The sequence below is a fragment of the Gymnoscopelus microlampas genome (assembly GCF_963454915.1).
Source record: "Gymnoscopelus microlampas genome assembly, chromosome: 14".
Lineage (NCBI taxonomy): Eukaryota > Metazoa > Chordata > Actinopteri > Myctophiformes > Myctophidae > Gymnoscopelus > Gymnoscopelus microlampas.
This window is the reverse complement of record NC_139951.1, coordinates 43826056-43842119: the sequence shown is the minus strand read 5'-3', so window position 1 is coordinate 43842119 and position 16064 is coordinate 43826056. Positions and strand designations below refer to the sequence as shown.

Sequence of the window (16064 nt, the reverse complement as noted above, 5' to 3'; positions counted from 1 at the left end):
AGCCAGTTTCTGATCTGATTGCACACAAAGCTGATCAGCTGAGTGAAGAAGCTCCATTGTTTTGTTTTCTTGGCCGTTGCTGCCGAAGAAGGCAAACGGCATAAAGAAACGCTTTCACATGAGAGAGGAAAGTTAATCACATTTATGGAGGTTGAGAATAAGCCTCCACTCTGGGGAGGAATATCCTCTGTGTCGTGTCTCCAATGGTGGAAGAAGTAGTCCATGGATTAAGCCATAGAAACCAGCATGTCTTCTATGGAAGCAATGTTGGTCAGCGAAAATAGCCTGATCTACAAGCTCTCAATGCGTCTGCGACGCATTGAGAGCTTGTAGATCAGTCTATTTTCTGTATTTTATTTTAAACATTAGAGCATAGCATAACACCACAATGGTCTCGGATATTTCATATAAAAGCGAATGTTAAAGTCAGTCTGATTTATTCACCTGGTTGGCAGTACTGTATGTCGAACAGCAGGAACAATTAAAACGTCAATAATCTAAATCTACAAAGTAATTAGTTACTAAAGTTGCCAAATAATTGTACTGGAGTAAAAAGTACAATATGTGCCTCTTAAGATGTGTAGTGGAGAATTCTAGTATTGAAAAATATAAAGTAAAGTATAAAAAGCACCTCAAAATGGTACTTAAGTGCAGTACTTGAGTAAATGTACTTAGTTACTTACTCCTCACGGTGGGGGATTCTCACAACAGTTCTATTTCAGAGATGCGTAGGTTAACGTCATTTCTGTGCCTGGTTTCAGGTGTTCATTATAAAAGGATCTGTTTCTTCCATTCCAGTGTGCAGATAACTTGTTTTGTTGTTCTCTTGTTTGATCTCCTTTCCCCCTTGCCCCCCGCCTCTTCTTCTTCCCTTTCTTTTTTTTCTATGGAAATAACGATGGGAACTATACACGAAAACTAATTTCACCCACTTTTTTACTTCTGTAAACCTGTGATGTGACAATAGAGCTGATTCTGATTTCTATTCTGTTGACAGGGCTTATTCTGCCCCCTGCTGGTCAAACCTAAACTTGACAGACTGTATCCCTGGTGACCCTAGAGTAGGCTACTGAAGTCCTGACGTCACTACCACTACCCCTGGGTCACAGAGTTACTTTGTCACTACCACTACCCCTGGGTCACAGAGTTACTTTGTCACTACCACTACCCCTGGGTCACAGAGTTACTTTGTCACTACCACTACCCCTGGGTCACAGAGTTACTTTGTCACTACCACTACCCCTGGGTCACAGAGTTATTTTGTCACTACCACTACCCCTGGGTCACAGAGTTACTTTGTCACTACCACTACCCCTGGGTCACAGAGTTATTTTTGTATTGGATCTCCCATAGGGGAATTTTAGATTGCGTCATATAAGAACCAAAAATAAACGAACCACCCTGGCGATTCTGTCATGATGTTGACTTACATTTGATAACATCTGTGTTTGGAGAAAACAATCTCACAACGTGTCTAAAACTTTTCTTTTCAAAAGGTCAGAGAAAAGTTTGTAGTGAGTACTAGTGACACCAAGTAACTTGACATTACTGAGCTTATATCCTGATCCCTGCTTTTCATTTTTCATCACAAAGCTGGCTGAGATTTCAAAAATGTGTTTTGAATTGAGGTCATTTGTAATGACAACATATTAAAAGGCATACTATTTCACAAGTCAACATTCCCTGAAGAAGACCTTGTGTGGTCGAAACGTTGGTTTCCAAATAAATCCTGCATTGTGGCTACGAGTGTGCGGCCTTTTTCTTTATTCTCACAAGTCAACAGTAAACCACCCCCAGAATCCCTATTCTGGGGGAAACAATCGCCAAAAAAGGGCCGCTCTACAGATCGTAGATAGGCTATTTTGGAGAACAGATTTAGTGGAGACATTATTATACTTATTAAGTAAGTATATATGGTTTAAGTGGTTAATAACAGGAATGTTTTGATCAAAACGGTGTTCTTTTTTCTGTGTTTCTAGTCGCTGACCATCTTCCAGAGATCTCTGACCACAATGCAGATCCAAATACAAGGCCTGCTGCAGTTTGCCGTGCCTTTATTCCCTACGGCAGAGGTAATGCACGCACGCACGCACGCACGCACGCACGCACGCACGCACGCACGCACGCACGCACGCAGCCACACACGCATGCACGCACGCACGCACTGAGATGTCCTGTTATATAACTTCATTTGAAGATTATGTTCAGTGACATTGTGCGTGTACCTTTCGTAATGTCATGCCAGCTACCATTCCCTAAACCACTCGCTCTCAACATGGGAGTTCCTTGTGGGGGTTTCAGGCGGCCGCCAGCTAAATGATTGATAGTTAGCAACCCAATGACCTCCACCTGGAACCAAGCCATCCATAAAACATTTGATTCTGTGTAAAAAAATATTTGTAAACTGAAAAAGGGTATTCATTAAATAGTATAGTATATAATATAATGAAATAATCTGATATTTTTTCCAGGCTTAAAATAATTAATATAAATAATGGGCTTTCTATCTGTGGAACCACAAAATGGCCGCCACTGCTATGCCCTATCCACAAGTTTCCTAGGGTATGGTGGGCATCACTTCCTGTCGATTTGGTCAGGTATCAGGGATCAAATCGACAGGAAGTGATGCCCACCATGCCCTAGGAAACTTGTGGATAAACACTGTGGATTTTACGGTGTACATTGGGGTCTCATAGATGGAAAATGCATATCAAACAGGGGTTCCTTGACTTCAAAGAGATTGAGAAACCAGGGCCCTAAACTATTGACATGCAGTTCTACCTGTGGTCATCGTACACAGTGAAATACTGAGTGATAATACAACTCTGAGACTGTAAGAATATACTCCCTAAGGGTTAATTTTTACACTTAAACACTCAGGATTTGATTGACTGACTGACTGACTATCATATTTGTGTCGTGGGTTTAATAACACCCGCTCACCCATGTGATGTGGCTGTGATCTTGCCTACAGAGAGACCTGCTGGGCATCCAGAACGTGCTGAACTCGTCGGAGGCCAGCCTGCACCAGCTGACCGCTCTGCTGGACTGCAGAGGACTCAACAAGGTTGGTTCACTACATCCTAATGACCGCCAAACAACAGCAGCAGCAGCAGAAGTACTGTACAACTAGGTCAGCAGGAGAGACATGCTGGGCCTGTCACCCAGGACACAGGCAGCACTCCAGAATCTGGAGCTGGCCCGCATGTGTCCAACTGGAGGAGTGGAGAACAGCACAGTGTGCTAGGCACAGCTGGGCAGGACTGAACTGTAATCGTAGGCTGATTTGTTTGTTTTACGGTTCAGGTTGTGGGTTCAAATTTACCGTGGTGCATCCGGGTATGTCAGGTCAAGTACTCCCCCTGGACATGACGCTAGTATGTCGCAGGCACTTACCCCCAATCCAACCCTTGATGCCAAGTGCAGGGAGCCTCCCAATCTCAGTGTGGACACTCTAACCACAAGGCCACTGAGCTGTTATACTGTAAGTTAAAGAGCACAGCACATTAAAAACATGGCAGGTGGCAGGCTGAACTTATAGTACTCCATGATGTAAAAAACACAGCTGCAGCTAATCAAATGTATAATGGGTGTGTTATTGGCTTACTTTTGACTCTAAGCGCAACTAAACCTAACACTGGGCCTGCCATGTTTTTACAATTCTACAGTTTTTTAACCTGTACTGGAAAACAAACTACAAAATCTGCCTAGGCTTTTGGAAGAAACGTTGTGTACGGTACATACAGTATACTGTAAGTGTATGCAGTGTGCACTTGCTTTTAGTATTACTCTAATGCAGCATTGAGCAGGATTTATTTTTGAAGTACTGCATTTGAACTTGAATTTTAGCTTGAGGAGGGGTTGACCAAAAACATTCAGGTACATTGTGTAATGAACATGGACAAAAAATAAAGCAATTTGGGGGTTTATGTAAACTGTGTGGCCGACACAATGGTCATTGTAGTAACAATGGTATGATCCTTTAAATGTTACACATGTGTGCGCGCAAGTGTAATCCGTTTATGTGTTTTACGTGTGTGTTTGTTTGCGTGTATATGCGATGCCATGGATAGTGCATGCGCGTGTGTTTACTTTCTGCTCACGGCGGGTCTGTCTGCATCCTGTCCTCTCTCTCTCTAGGAATACCTGGACGCACTGGTGGGCGTGTGCTATGATGGCGTGGAGGGTCTGCTCTACCTGTGTGTGTTCTCCACGCTGGCCGCCTGCGCTTTCTGCGTAATGCTGTGTGCCATCCCCCGCGCATGGAGACAGATCGCATGCAGGTGGGTTCCCCCTCCGCTACTGTAGTGTGTCAAGCTATTCCAGTGGTTTTCAACCTTTTTCGCATTAAGGACCCCCAAATTGACAAATATTAGCCCAGGGACCCCCATTTGAAAAGATATGCCAGGGACTCAACCATTTTCATTTCTTGGGGGTCCCAATCTACACTGTATCACCATCATCAGTGTTCATTTAACTCTGAGAGTGTACAAATGGAACCAAATGGACCCGTTGGGGTCCATTTGGTTCCATTTGTGCACTCTCAGAGTTACAAACATATAAGGGTCAATTTGGTTGCTAACTATTAATTTGGCTGGGGACCCCCTGGAAACCCCTCAAAGACCACTGGTGGTCCCCGGACCACTGGTTGAAAACCCCTGATCTATTCCACAATCTTCAGCCGAGAACGTTGGAGTTTAACCCCCGTTACAACCCCGTTACAATGTGTTACAATGTAAAAAATAATTTGAAAATGCCAATGTCTCGAGAGACCAACCCTCTGCCTGCCATACTGGACGCAGTAACGTCCTCAAACCTCCCTGTCCCTGACCTCTCTCCCTGCAGCCTCACCTAGTCTGTTGGGTGATATTACAATAATAGCTAGAATAACAACATGGTGCTCACAGGAGAAACAAGTGGTTAAAAGTAGTTAAAAGTACCAGAAGTGCTCCTGGATTAAATGGGATAAAACATGAGAGAATAACAGAGGGGAAAGAAAAAGCCTTTATTATAACAACGAAAACGTCAACATGTGTTGACCTCAAGCAGCCTTTATCAGGGGTCATAAAACCAAATAATGTTTTATATTTTTAATACCTTTTATATTAAAATGTTTTATTCATTCCAGTAAGTTCTGGATTTGAGAGCTTTAAGCTCTCAAGGTCTCTCTCTCTCTCTCTCTTTCTCTCTCTCACTCTCTCTCTCTCCCCCCCATGCTTTCTCACACTCTCTCTCTCTCCTCCCCTCCTCCAGGGAGCGAGACTACGACGACATCGATGAGGAGGACCCGTTCAACCCGCGGGCCAGCAGCAGCAGGAGGATAGCGTCCCAGAACGCCGGCCACCCCAACGTGCACAGCTTCTGCTCTTACACCAGCAGCATGGGGGACAGCCAGAGCAGCCTGCACCCCCCCGCCCCCACCGTCTCCAACGCCCCGGTGTCAGAGTACATGTGAGTGGAGAGAGAGAGAGAGAGAGAGCCTCCATACAGTGATGGAGTACTCACATGTGTTACTTAAGTACAAAGTATCATTACCCTTTCAGTACAAGTATTGGAAAATGGAAATACTCCAGTGAAGTAAAAGTACCTCAAAATTGTACTTAAGTACAGTACTTAAGTAAATGTTACTTTCCACCACTGCCTCCATAATTAAATGATTATACACTAGGGCTGGGCAATTTATCAATATTCTGTCCATATCATCATATGAGACTAGCTATCGTCTGGATATCGTAATATTGTGATATGAAATTTCTTTCTGTTTGTCTTTTCCTGGTTTTCATCACGTAAGCCCTATTTTATGTTTTCAAAATTGTCCGAAATTTTCAAGAATAGCAAAAGCTGCCGATCTACACGCTCTCGCTGTGAGTTGCTATTTTTGATTGGTGGTAAAAGAAAGGTATACATAGTGAAAAGAGAAGATTTGTGTTGTTAGATTGTTGTGAAATTATTCAAAATTCACTATTTAAAGGTTTTTCTAAATGTTTGAAAATAGCAGATCTACAAACTCAAGGTGTGTGTTGAAAAACAGTAAGCTTATCTATCTAATAGATCTAGATCTTATCTAAGATCTAATGGATTTGATTCCCAATATGTCTCTGTCTCTCTCTCTCTCTGTCTGTCTGTCTGTCTGTCTGTCTGTCTGTCTGTCTGTCTGTCTGTCTGTCTGTCTGTCTGTCTGTCTGTCTGTCTGTCTCTCTCTTTCTGTCTCTCTCTCTCTCAGGAACCAGACCGCTCTGTTCGGTGGGAATCCGCGGTACGAGAACGTCCCTCTGATTGGACGAGGTTCGCCGCCTCCTTCGGTGCGTTGGGTCCCAGAGTCCCGCCCCTTCATATAGAGTCACTTCCCTCTGACTTAACCAATCAGCTCTTAGTCTTGAAGAGCACAGGAACCAACTAATGCATTAGCTTGTTAAATGGGGTCTTCAACGGGGGATTTGGGACCCCTAGGGCTAGGTGGTCCTCGGAGTTACTAGAGGGGCGTTACTAGAGAGGTCCAAATCTTTGTGTGATCAGAGCTTTTTTTTCACATTAACCACTTGAAACGGCGAAGAGATTTGGTGTGTACAGGGGAAAAAGCAGACCAAGTACAGAGCCAAAGGTCGTGTTTACTAATTATTGAGGGTTCAAGTGGCTAAATGTCTGAAAATACACATCTGTCTCTCCGCTAAGGGGGTCCTTGGCCAGAAAGAATATAACGTTGAAGACCCCTGCCCTATATATATTTTGGTTTGTTTTTTGTCATTACGGTTTTTGTTTATGCTTATCATGAAGTCATGTTTTGTGAAAATCATCTGTAACACAGAAAGCAGGTCAACCTGTGTCTAGAAGGGACACAGTTCAGTCTTTGGCGGTTTGCGTGTTGTTTATGTCAGCGATGTTAACATTGGCTATAAAGGTGGTGAAACTCTAGGCTGATTTTGTAGTTTTGTTTTCCAGTTCAGGTTAAAAACTACAAAAAAAACATGGCAGGCTGCATACGGCTGAATTTGCATTGCACCGTGATGTTAGCAACACAGCTAGTTGCTAAGCTATGGGTTTGTTAGATTTAGGTGTGTCCGTTTGCAAGCATTGGTTATAATGTTCACCACTTGTATGTTTGCACGTTGGCACACCCATTGCTCCTGGCACACCTACAGCTAACACACCCATTATTAATTGTTTTTAATTTGCTGTAGTTTTTAAACCTGAACTGAAAATTAAACTACAAAATAAGCCTAGAGGGGTTCATGCACTTTTAAATAACACTAAAACCACCTGTTATTCCTCTTCCATCTCTATTTTGGTGCAATGCTTCATTGCCCTTTCGTCTAGTGCCTTTTATTCTGTCCTCCGTAACACACATCGAGGCAGATTTACCAAAGCGAGAAGAGCGGAGCCAGAAGTAACGTATTTAATATTTAAACATCGACAGAAATGGTCTAGTCTCCCATGAGCAGATGATGGAGGAGTTGGCACCCAAACCCTTGCCGACCCCGCCATGCACACTGGTGTGGTAGCAGATGTACAAGCTCACAGCACATTGCAGCATGGTCATGTCGTGAGCTTGTAGATCTACTATTTGTGGCACGATGGGCCTCATCTTCTTCTATCATGTCAATGGAACACTTGTATGGTCGCTTTGTTCATTTCTCATTGGGGTCAAACTGTCCAAAGCCATTTAATATGGGATGGAGTATGCAGTAGGCACATAAAGACACATACATACAGTCACAGATGTACAGTATCTATTTTTAGATCACTGTCTCTGAAAGTCACTGTCTGTCCTTTGAGAGGAAACCTTTGGCATTTAAGATCTCTGCACGTTACCCATTAAATGCCAACCGTTATGCCCTTAGCAAGCAACTTCCTTTTTTATGGCGTGGTTCTGTGTAGTGTCACAGAATCGCCGCAATGATCTCAACCGTTTTAATTTCAAGGACCCCCAGTTTGATATGCATTAGGGCACATGTACCGCAATTTTATTACAGACCCGTAAGGGTCCTTTTGGTTCCAAACTATCAATCATTTAGCCAGACCCCACCAACTGCTGGACTCTGCACCAATTTTCTTGTGCACACTGCCAGTAGGCCATGCTAGTACCAGTGTTGCCAGATTAGGTGAGAGAAACAAGCAACCAGGTCTAGGAGAACAAGCCCAAAAGAAGCAAACATATGGGCCACATGAGCACTTTAAACATACATCAGCTATTTCAAAATAGCAGATCTACAAGCTCACAACGCGTCGCAATGCGACGCGTTGTGAGCTTGTAGATCTGCTATTTTCAAATACAATCTTGGGAGAAAATTATAATGCACAGACCTGGCAACACTGGCTAGTACTGTACTGTTCATGTTCGTGCATCAGCGATTATGAACTCGAAACATTTGCAATCGTTAAAGACAAATGCCTAATTTGTACTTGTATCTACATTCTCATAAGACATTGCGGCACGATGCATTGTGAGCTTGTAAATCTGCTATTTGTGGTGCACGACACAATGCACAATTGACTATAATTCAGGCATTATTATTATTATTGCCACCCAAATCCCCATCAGTATATACTGTAAATCTAACCCACCACCCATTCTCTCGCTTAACTACAACCACAGCGCACCATACGTTTCAGCTAACAGTTTCTTTTATATATTTTGTTTGTTTGTTTGTTGTTTCTATGTGCGTTTGTATCTTTCATTTCTACACTTTCCTCTCTTTTTATTTTTAAATCAACTTTTGGAGGTATGCTCTCAGCAATATAGAGACCGAGTAAGTCTACCCTCCCAACTCTAAAAAACCTTCCTTGTTCTTTCCTCCGTTGCATCTCTTCCTCCTTATTCCTGCTTTGATCTTATCCTCCTACTGGCTCCCATTTCTTCTGATGTCTTCCTGTTCTGCATGGCTTTTTAAAAGTTATTTTTGTTTGCCCTCGTTCCAGTTTTGTCTGACTTAGTAGGGAGGTTGTCTCCCTCTAGTGTTGAGAGGTTGGTAGTGCTGTCTGTGGACTCACCACACACACACACACACACACACACACACACACACACACACACACACACACACACACACACACACACACACACACACACACACACACACACACACAGTATTTAAAGTGGGATTAGTTTAGTTTAGTTCATTTTATTTTGTGAAAAGGCTTGGTTAAAGTTTATTGTCTTAGTTGAAGTGTTATGTTTTACATTTGTTTTATACCTTTTTCTTGTTGTCATTTGTCACTGGTGAGATTCAAAACTTTAAAACAAGTATTGTGTAATAAAACCTAAACCAAACCAGTTAAAACTGGTACAACTAAAAAATGTTGAATATATTTTTCATATCCACCCAAAATACTAGGCTTGTGTATTTAATATTTGGCAAAGACAAAATTATGGACATTTCTTCATCTAAAGCCTTGTTTTCATTATTATTTCAATTGATTGATTGATTGATTGATTTTTTCCTTTCACATAGTTTTAGCTTTTTCATTTCTTTTTGCTAACTATAATGGCCTTGAAACCACACACACACACACACACACACACACACACACACACACACACACACACACACACACACACACACACACACACACACACACACACACACACACAGCTCTTATCCATGCATGCAGTCCACCACCAAAAAATCCACATCCGATTCTATAGCGTGTACGGCCTCTGGGTGGCGCTAGACGCCAGGCCTTGCAGTCAGTGCTATAGAATTCCTGTTGTCCTGGTTATGCCACACACAGTCTAATGTTTGATTCCTAACAGACTGAATCATGTCACCGTGACCCTCACAGTTTGGACAGTGTTTCGGACAAGGCTATTTAAAGAAGCATTTCACTCCAAAAATGACTTATTTTCCATCAATTACACCCCATTAAGCCTTGAATCCATGGAGATTTATTATTTTTTGTCGCATTCTTGAGCCAATTATTTGACGACCGTGTCATCAGTCAGTAGGAGAGTCAGTCTACCGTCATCAAATTATTTGCTTCGGAATGCGACAAAAACTAAAAAAATCTCCATGAATTCAAGGCTTCATGGGGTGTGTAATTGATAGAAAATAAGTATTTTTTTTGGGGTGAACTACTCCTTTAAGACTAACTCAAATTATAGTAAAACATGTATAGTATGATATCGTCGATGTCGGCAGAAACCTCTCATCTCCATATTTTTATGTTTATTCGTAAATTAACACCCTACTTGATGATACTACAGCGTCACACAAAAGCATCAAAAATAGCAGATCTGCAACTTAAGCTGGAAACGCGGCGCAAAGCGTCACGTTTTGAGCTTGTAGATCTGCTATTTTTGTATTTGAATCCTGAAAAGTAACAGTTTTGGACATTTTGGAGGTTTCCACTCGACAGAGACTACATTTTGTATGCCCTCATACTTGACATGCATCAATTAATCATTCACTCAATGTTTTGGTCTTAAATAGCCTGGGCGAAACGCTGTGAATAGTTCACCTCACAATCCTGTCTGCCTGTCCCCAACTATACTGTGTTATAATGTGTCATCGATAAAGGGATTACTTTAATCGAAAAAAAGATTTGCCTACATGTTTTTTACGTAAATATTATAATCTATGTCCGGAGCCAGTTTGACAGACATAAATTAACCACTTGCAACCTGGCATTAGTCTTATTTTGGGCGCTGTGAGAATCTTTTGAAAAAAATTGTTAAACATTTTCAAACATTTTTCACTAACGGCGAAAATGGCCGATCTACTTGCTGAAATGGAAAACATTTTGAAAGTATTACAAAATATTCACAAAGCGTTGCATAAAAATGCATTACGAGCTTGTGGGTCGGCCATTTCCGATATTCATCACATGACAAAGTATACTGTATCGTGGACCAATTGATCACTAATGGAGATATCCACTAGAACAGCGGTTCTCAAAGTGGGGTCTGGGACCCTCAGGGTTCGTTAAGGGGATCTGTAACCCTGAGAGCGTGCACATGCGCACGCTCTCAGAGTTACGAGGCTCCTTGAATTTAAAAAAGCTTGAGAACCACTGCACTAGAACAAATCCATTTATTAAAACAATTAAAATTGGCTGAATCGCTATCCGTCAGGACATGCTATTTAAAGCTGGCTTCCCATTGTGTGACATGCCTTTAATGCATTGTGTCTGTCTGTCTGTCTGTCTGCATCGTTGTCACCACAGTACTCCCCCAGTATGAGGGCCACCTACCTCTCCATGACCGAGGAACAAAGCAGACACTTTGGACACGACTTCCAGGTATAGACCAACCTATACCACCATCCATCATCCTCGCTCCTCCGGGAACTCGCCGCCACATGACCACACACACACACACACACACACACACACACACACACACACACACACACACACACACACACACACACACACACACACACACACACACACACACACACACACACACACACACACACACACACACAAGACAAGACAACATACTGTAGGGAGTGTGTGTGTGTGTGTGTGCACACGCCCCGCTTTACCGTCTCCCGCAAAACCTCTGGTGTGTGAGGTCACATGTCAACTAAGCCGGTGCGGTTAGGCGCCAGTGTCTTCCCTCTGCTCCAGTAATGTCTCTCTCTCTCTCGGCGGACCCCCAGGACCCCCCATCCTGTGCTGTCTCAGGACTAATGAATGGAACCATACTTGTAGTAGTATACCGTTCCATTTAATATATCATGTGTTTCATGTTGGTAATAGTTCTGCTGCCCTCGAGTCTTTTCTATTGGAGAAGTTGGCTAAAAAAAGCTGCAATCCGTAACTTCTGTGTATACCCGCGGGACCCAGGACCCGAACACGCGAGCGCCGAAATGTCGACTGCTGAGCCCCGATACAGGAAGGATACACTGCATTTTGAGCGTCATGCAATACCACTTGTCGACCAGTAGTTGTCCTAGCCGACCACAGGATCTCGATAGAAGAACGGGTAGACCAGTGGCGTAAGAAGCTCCTTGTTGTTTATTGTTTATTACGGATCCCTATTAGTCCTCACCACAGTGAAGTCTACTCTTCCTGGGGTCCAAACATTCACACTTCACAATCAAATTAAAACATAATACAATGGAATTCTACCATTACTTAGTTAAAACAAAACAACAAAAATTATTGAAGATTTCGGTCTTCACACATTCTATAAATGATTACAGAAGTATATAACTTATTATAGTTGGTTTACAAAAAGTAAGAAGCCAAGAGTGGGCCTTAATGTATTTTACCGATGGCTCAGTGTGCCCCAACGCAACATTGTTGGCTGCGTCACGGTAGTTACGCCCCCTGGGGTACACCAACTATACAACCACCTCAGTTGTGCTAGTTATATTGTATTACCATACTCTCACAATCAGAACAACTTTATTGTCACTTCACAAGTTTACGGTGTGGGTGAAATTCGTTTTTGTGCTTTGAGCTCCATCTTTGTTTCCATAACAGAAAGGGAAGAAGAAGAAGGGGGAGGGGCAAGGGGGAAGATTGAGGTAAGACATAAGGTGCGGTAAGTACCAGAGGTAAGACATAAAGGTGCGTGAGCATAGCGGCGTATATGTACTGTACATGATATGCTATGGACGTTAGTTAAGGTGCGAGAAAAAAACAAAAAAACTGCGCAGTTGTACATGGGATTAAGGTGCAAGTGTCAGCGCGTGTCGACCGCATATAGTCCACATAAGGTAACTGACGCTGGTATAATTCACAGGTAGGTCCAAGAGGAAGAGCAACAGATTGACAATGATGGGAGCTTGTAGGAATAATAACTTCTTTACGCCTAATCTGTGATGTGACAATAAAGTTGAAGTTGTAGTTGATTGGTCAAAATCATGTTTTATTCACACAAAAAAGGTTATGGATTGCAGCTTGAAATATAATGTATATAAATAAAATAAATAAATAAAGGCTGACATACTTTTGAACATACATTGTTGTTGGTTTGCCAACTGACACACGTTTTAAAATGTTTAAATTGTATAGAGTTTGGCTGCAGTGCGGAGCCATTGTGCTGCGAATTAGGCTTCGAGTCAGTCTTAACGTGTCAAATGTTTGTAAAAAACATAATTATGGAAAGAAAATGATTTATTTTTCTGCACTTGCTCAAGGGATTCCGATGATATAATTTAAGGAAAGCGTCACTTCGGGGGTCTCACGATACTACTGATCCTTAACGATGTGTGTCCACCGAAGTTAAACTTCTCGTCAAAACATGCAAGCGTATTTCTTTGTGCCTATAAACGACTTGTTTGTCCTCAAAGCCAATCTTTTCCACAACATTCAAGTCTATGTTAAAATGCTCTCTCTCGTTCTCTCTCTCTCTCTCTTTCTCTCTCTCTCTCTCTTCCCGTTTTTCTCCGTTTACACTTTCTCCCACACCTTGCTATGGAGAATGAGATTTCCTCTTAGGGGTGTATCCTTCTCCTCCTTAAAGGGATAGTTCATGTTCTCATGACATCTGTTCTATTGATTAGTCACCCCATGGAGAAAAATATCCATGAATTCAAGTCTCCATGGGGTGACTAATCGATAGGAAAAAAAATCTTTTTGGGTGAACTATCCCTTTAACAAAGTGAAGGGCAGGTGTACACCGAACTATTTTCTGCGTTGTATGCTTTTATGCTTGGTGTTTGTGAAGCACAAATCCAACACTAACGTCAACTGGCAGAGGGAGGTATTTTCTTAAATATTTTATGGTTTATTTCAATGAACACAAACAAACACACACGCACAGAACAAAATCTGTTAATACTGTCATTATCCAGAGAATACTTTGGAACCACGACCTCTGTAAATAACTTGTACTATAACGGACTGCTGTCTTATTTTTTGTTTAGGTTTTTTTGTTTTCCTGATGTGCCACTTTTATGAAGTAACTTCTTTTTTTTGTATACATCTCCTAATGTGTCTCTCTTACGGTGGAGCATAACAAAGTTCACGTTATTGAAGAAGCCATTGTTTCATAACCACTTAAAGGAGCACAACATATTTTCAACCTTATCTTCATATAGGGCATAGCAGTGGTGGCCATTTTGTGGTGCCACTGATACCCATACATTTTCCCCATAGAGACTTCCGAAAATATTTATACAAATTAGTTAAAGCCTGGAATCAAGCCATCCAGGCTCCTGGTGAACCATGCCCATTTGATTCTGTGTCAAAAAATATTTTAATATTTAATTATATTATATAGTATATTTAACCAAGCCAATGGGTGGCTTGGTTCCAGGCTTAGAACTATTTATATAAATATTTTCGGAAAGATTTATGGGTGTTATGTGGCACCACAAAATGGTCGCCACTGCTATGCCCTATAGCCTAACTGGTTCTCACTAATGCTCATTATAAGATGATTTCCGTCTGCTCACTCTGTCTCTCCTACCAATGACATCATCAGTGGTGCGGTTGCAAGCCACTGTAATAGAAACGGCAGCCTTTCGCTTCCTGGAAAGTTTGTACAGTATGCTATAATAGAAGCCGTTGTTCTTGCATTAATAATAAATCAAATAAAAAGTTTGAAATCTCGTTTGAAATGGCCAAACCATGCCTATACCCTACTGGTAGACAGGGTTCTGAGCTGTCCACAGCCCTCCTCTGAGACACAGGCCGAGAAGTAAAAAATGGCGCCATATTACAGTATACGCATTAGTGAGGACCGTTACATGAAGATAATGTTGAAAAATAGGTGAAGTATTCCTTTAAGCTCTATTCAAAAAGTATTTTTGAATGTTTTTGGAAACTTTGGAAATGTACGCCTATAATGACAAGCCCAAAAATAGGGACGCCATGTTGAAAGTTGTTAAAGGATTAGTTCAACCAAAAAATTACTTATTTTATATCAATTACAAACCCCATTAAGCCTTGAATTCATGGAGATTTTTTTGTTTTTATCGTATTTCTGAGCCAATAATTTGATGACCGGCGGTACTGATGACCCGGTTATAACATTTTTGGCTCAGGGACGAGGACAAAATCCAATTCAAGGCGTCATGGGGTGTGTAATTAATAGAAAATAAGTCATTTGTGTTTTCTGCATACCATTCCATTCAAATAAAGCTGTACAAATCAAAACTCTGGCCACCACTTTGTACAATGTGCTGCTCTAACTATGACATATAGTGACATAATATACATAGCAAGGTAACCTGACTAACTATTACCTTATTTGATTTTTCCATTACAACACATATCACCAAAAGATGCATTCTCCTATTGACCAATAATGTTTTAATGTAGGGATCTTTTAATATGATTGTTTCTTTTTGTATTATTTTTTTGTTGGTTTGTTTGTTTGTTTGAGTGCATGTTATACTGTGTACAGCCATCAAGAGTGTGATCATTTTGAGTGATAATTGTGAATTTAATAAAAAAATACTTTTTGAGTAGAATTGTCCACGTTTTTTGGAGTGCTGACATTGCTTGTTGTAGTAATTGCTGTTCTGTCATTCAAAGACTTTTGGACATTATAGTCAGTGTGCAGAATGTCCCGTTTCACAAGGTATGTATAAAATGTATTAACATCTTTTGAAAATAGCCGATATACAAGCTTATGTTGATGTGTATTATTATTAATGTATTATTATGAATGTATTATTAAACATACATTAACCACTTCAACCCTATATATATACTTTGGCTATTTGAAAATAGCAACGCGTTGTGAGCTTGTAGATTTTTTTTAAATATTCTGCATAGTGAGTTTACTTGAGGTTCTTTAAGTACATTTTGATACCAATGCTTTTGTACATTTTCTATTCCACACTTTTACTTGTAACAGAGTACATTGTAGTATTGATGCTCTTATAAGTAAAAACAAGTGTGAATGCTTTTTCCATCACTGCTTGTGTGTTTGAAAGCGTATATAAAATGCTGGGCATTGTTGATTGAGATCAACTAAACTAAACGGCCCACACACAGCAGCTGGACCATGGAATCATTCATGACCAGGCAGCATACGGCTCACTTGGCCACACTATGCGCACATATCTGGTTTTAGAAGATAAAGGTTGTACGTTTATAACCGAGATAAGAATTTAATTCTGGTTGACGATTAACGCAATCACGAGTGGAGAGGCATTTTGCAT

At 41.3% G+C, this 16064-nt stretch overlaps 1 protein-coding gene across 1 annotated transcript in view; it reads left to right on the top strand.

Annotated features, from left to right (window-relative positions):
• The window catches only part of LOC311060490 (protein tweety homolog 2-like), a 131240-nt gene extending 115886 nt beyond the window's left edge, over nucleotides 1-15354 (top strand). Inside the window, exons 9-14 of the mRNA XM_084078686.1 lie at nucleotides 1980-2072; nucleotides 2975-3067; nucleotides 4141-4283; nucleotides 5254-5451; nucleotides 6224-6302; nucleotides 11161-15354. Of these exons, the coding sequence (XP_083934812.1) occupies nucleotides 1980-2072; nucleotides 2975-3067; nucleotides 4141-4283; nucleotides 5254-5451; nucleotides 6224-6302; nucleotides 11161-11241 (687 nt within the window). The 3' untranslated portion in view covers nucleotides 11242-15354. The remainder of the gene's footprint in view (nucleotides 1-1979; nucleotides 2073-2974; nucleotides 3068-4140; nucleotides 4284-5253; nucleotides 5452-6223; nucleotides 6303-11160) is intronic.
• Nucleotides 15355-16064: the final 710 nt, after the last annotated feature.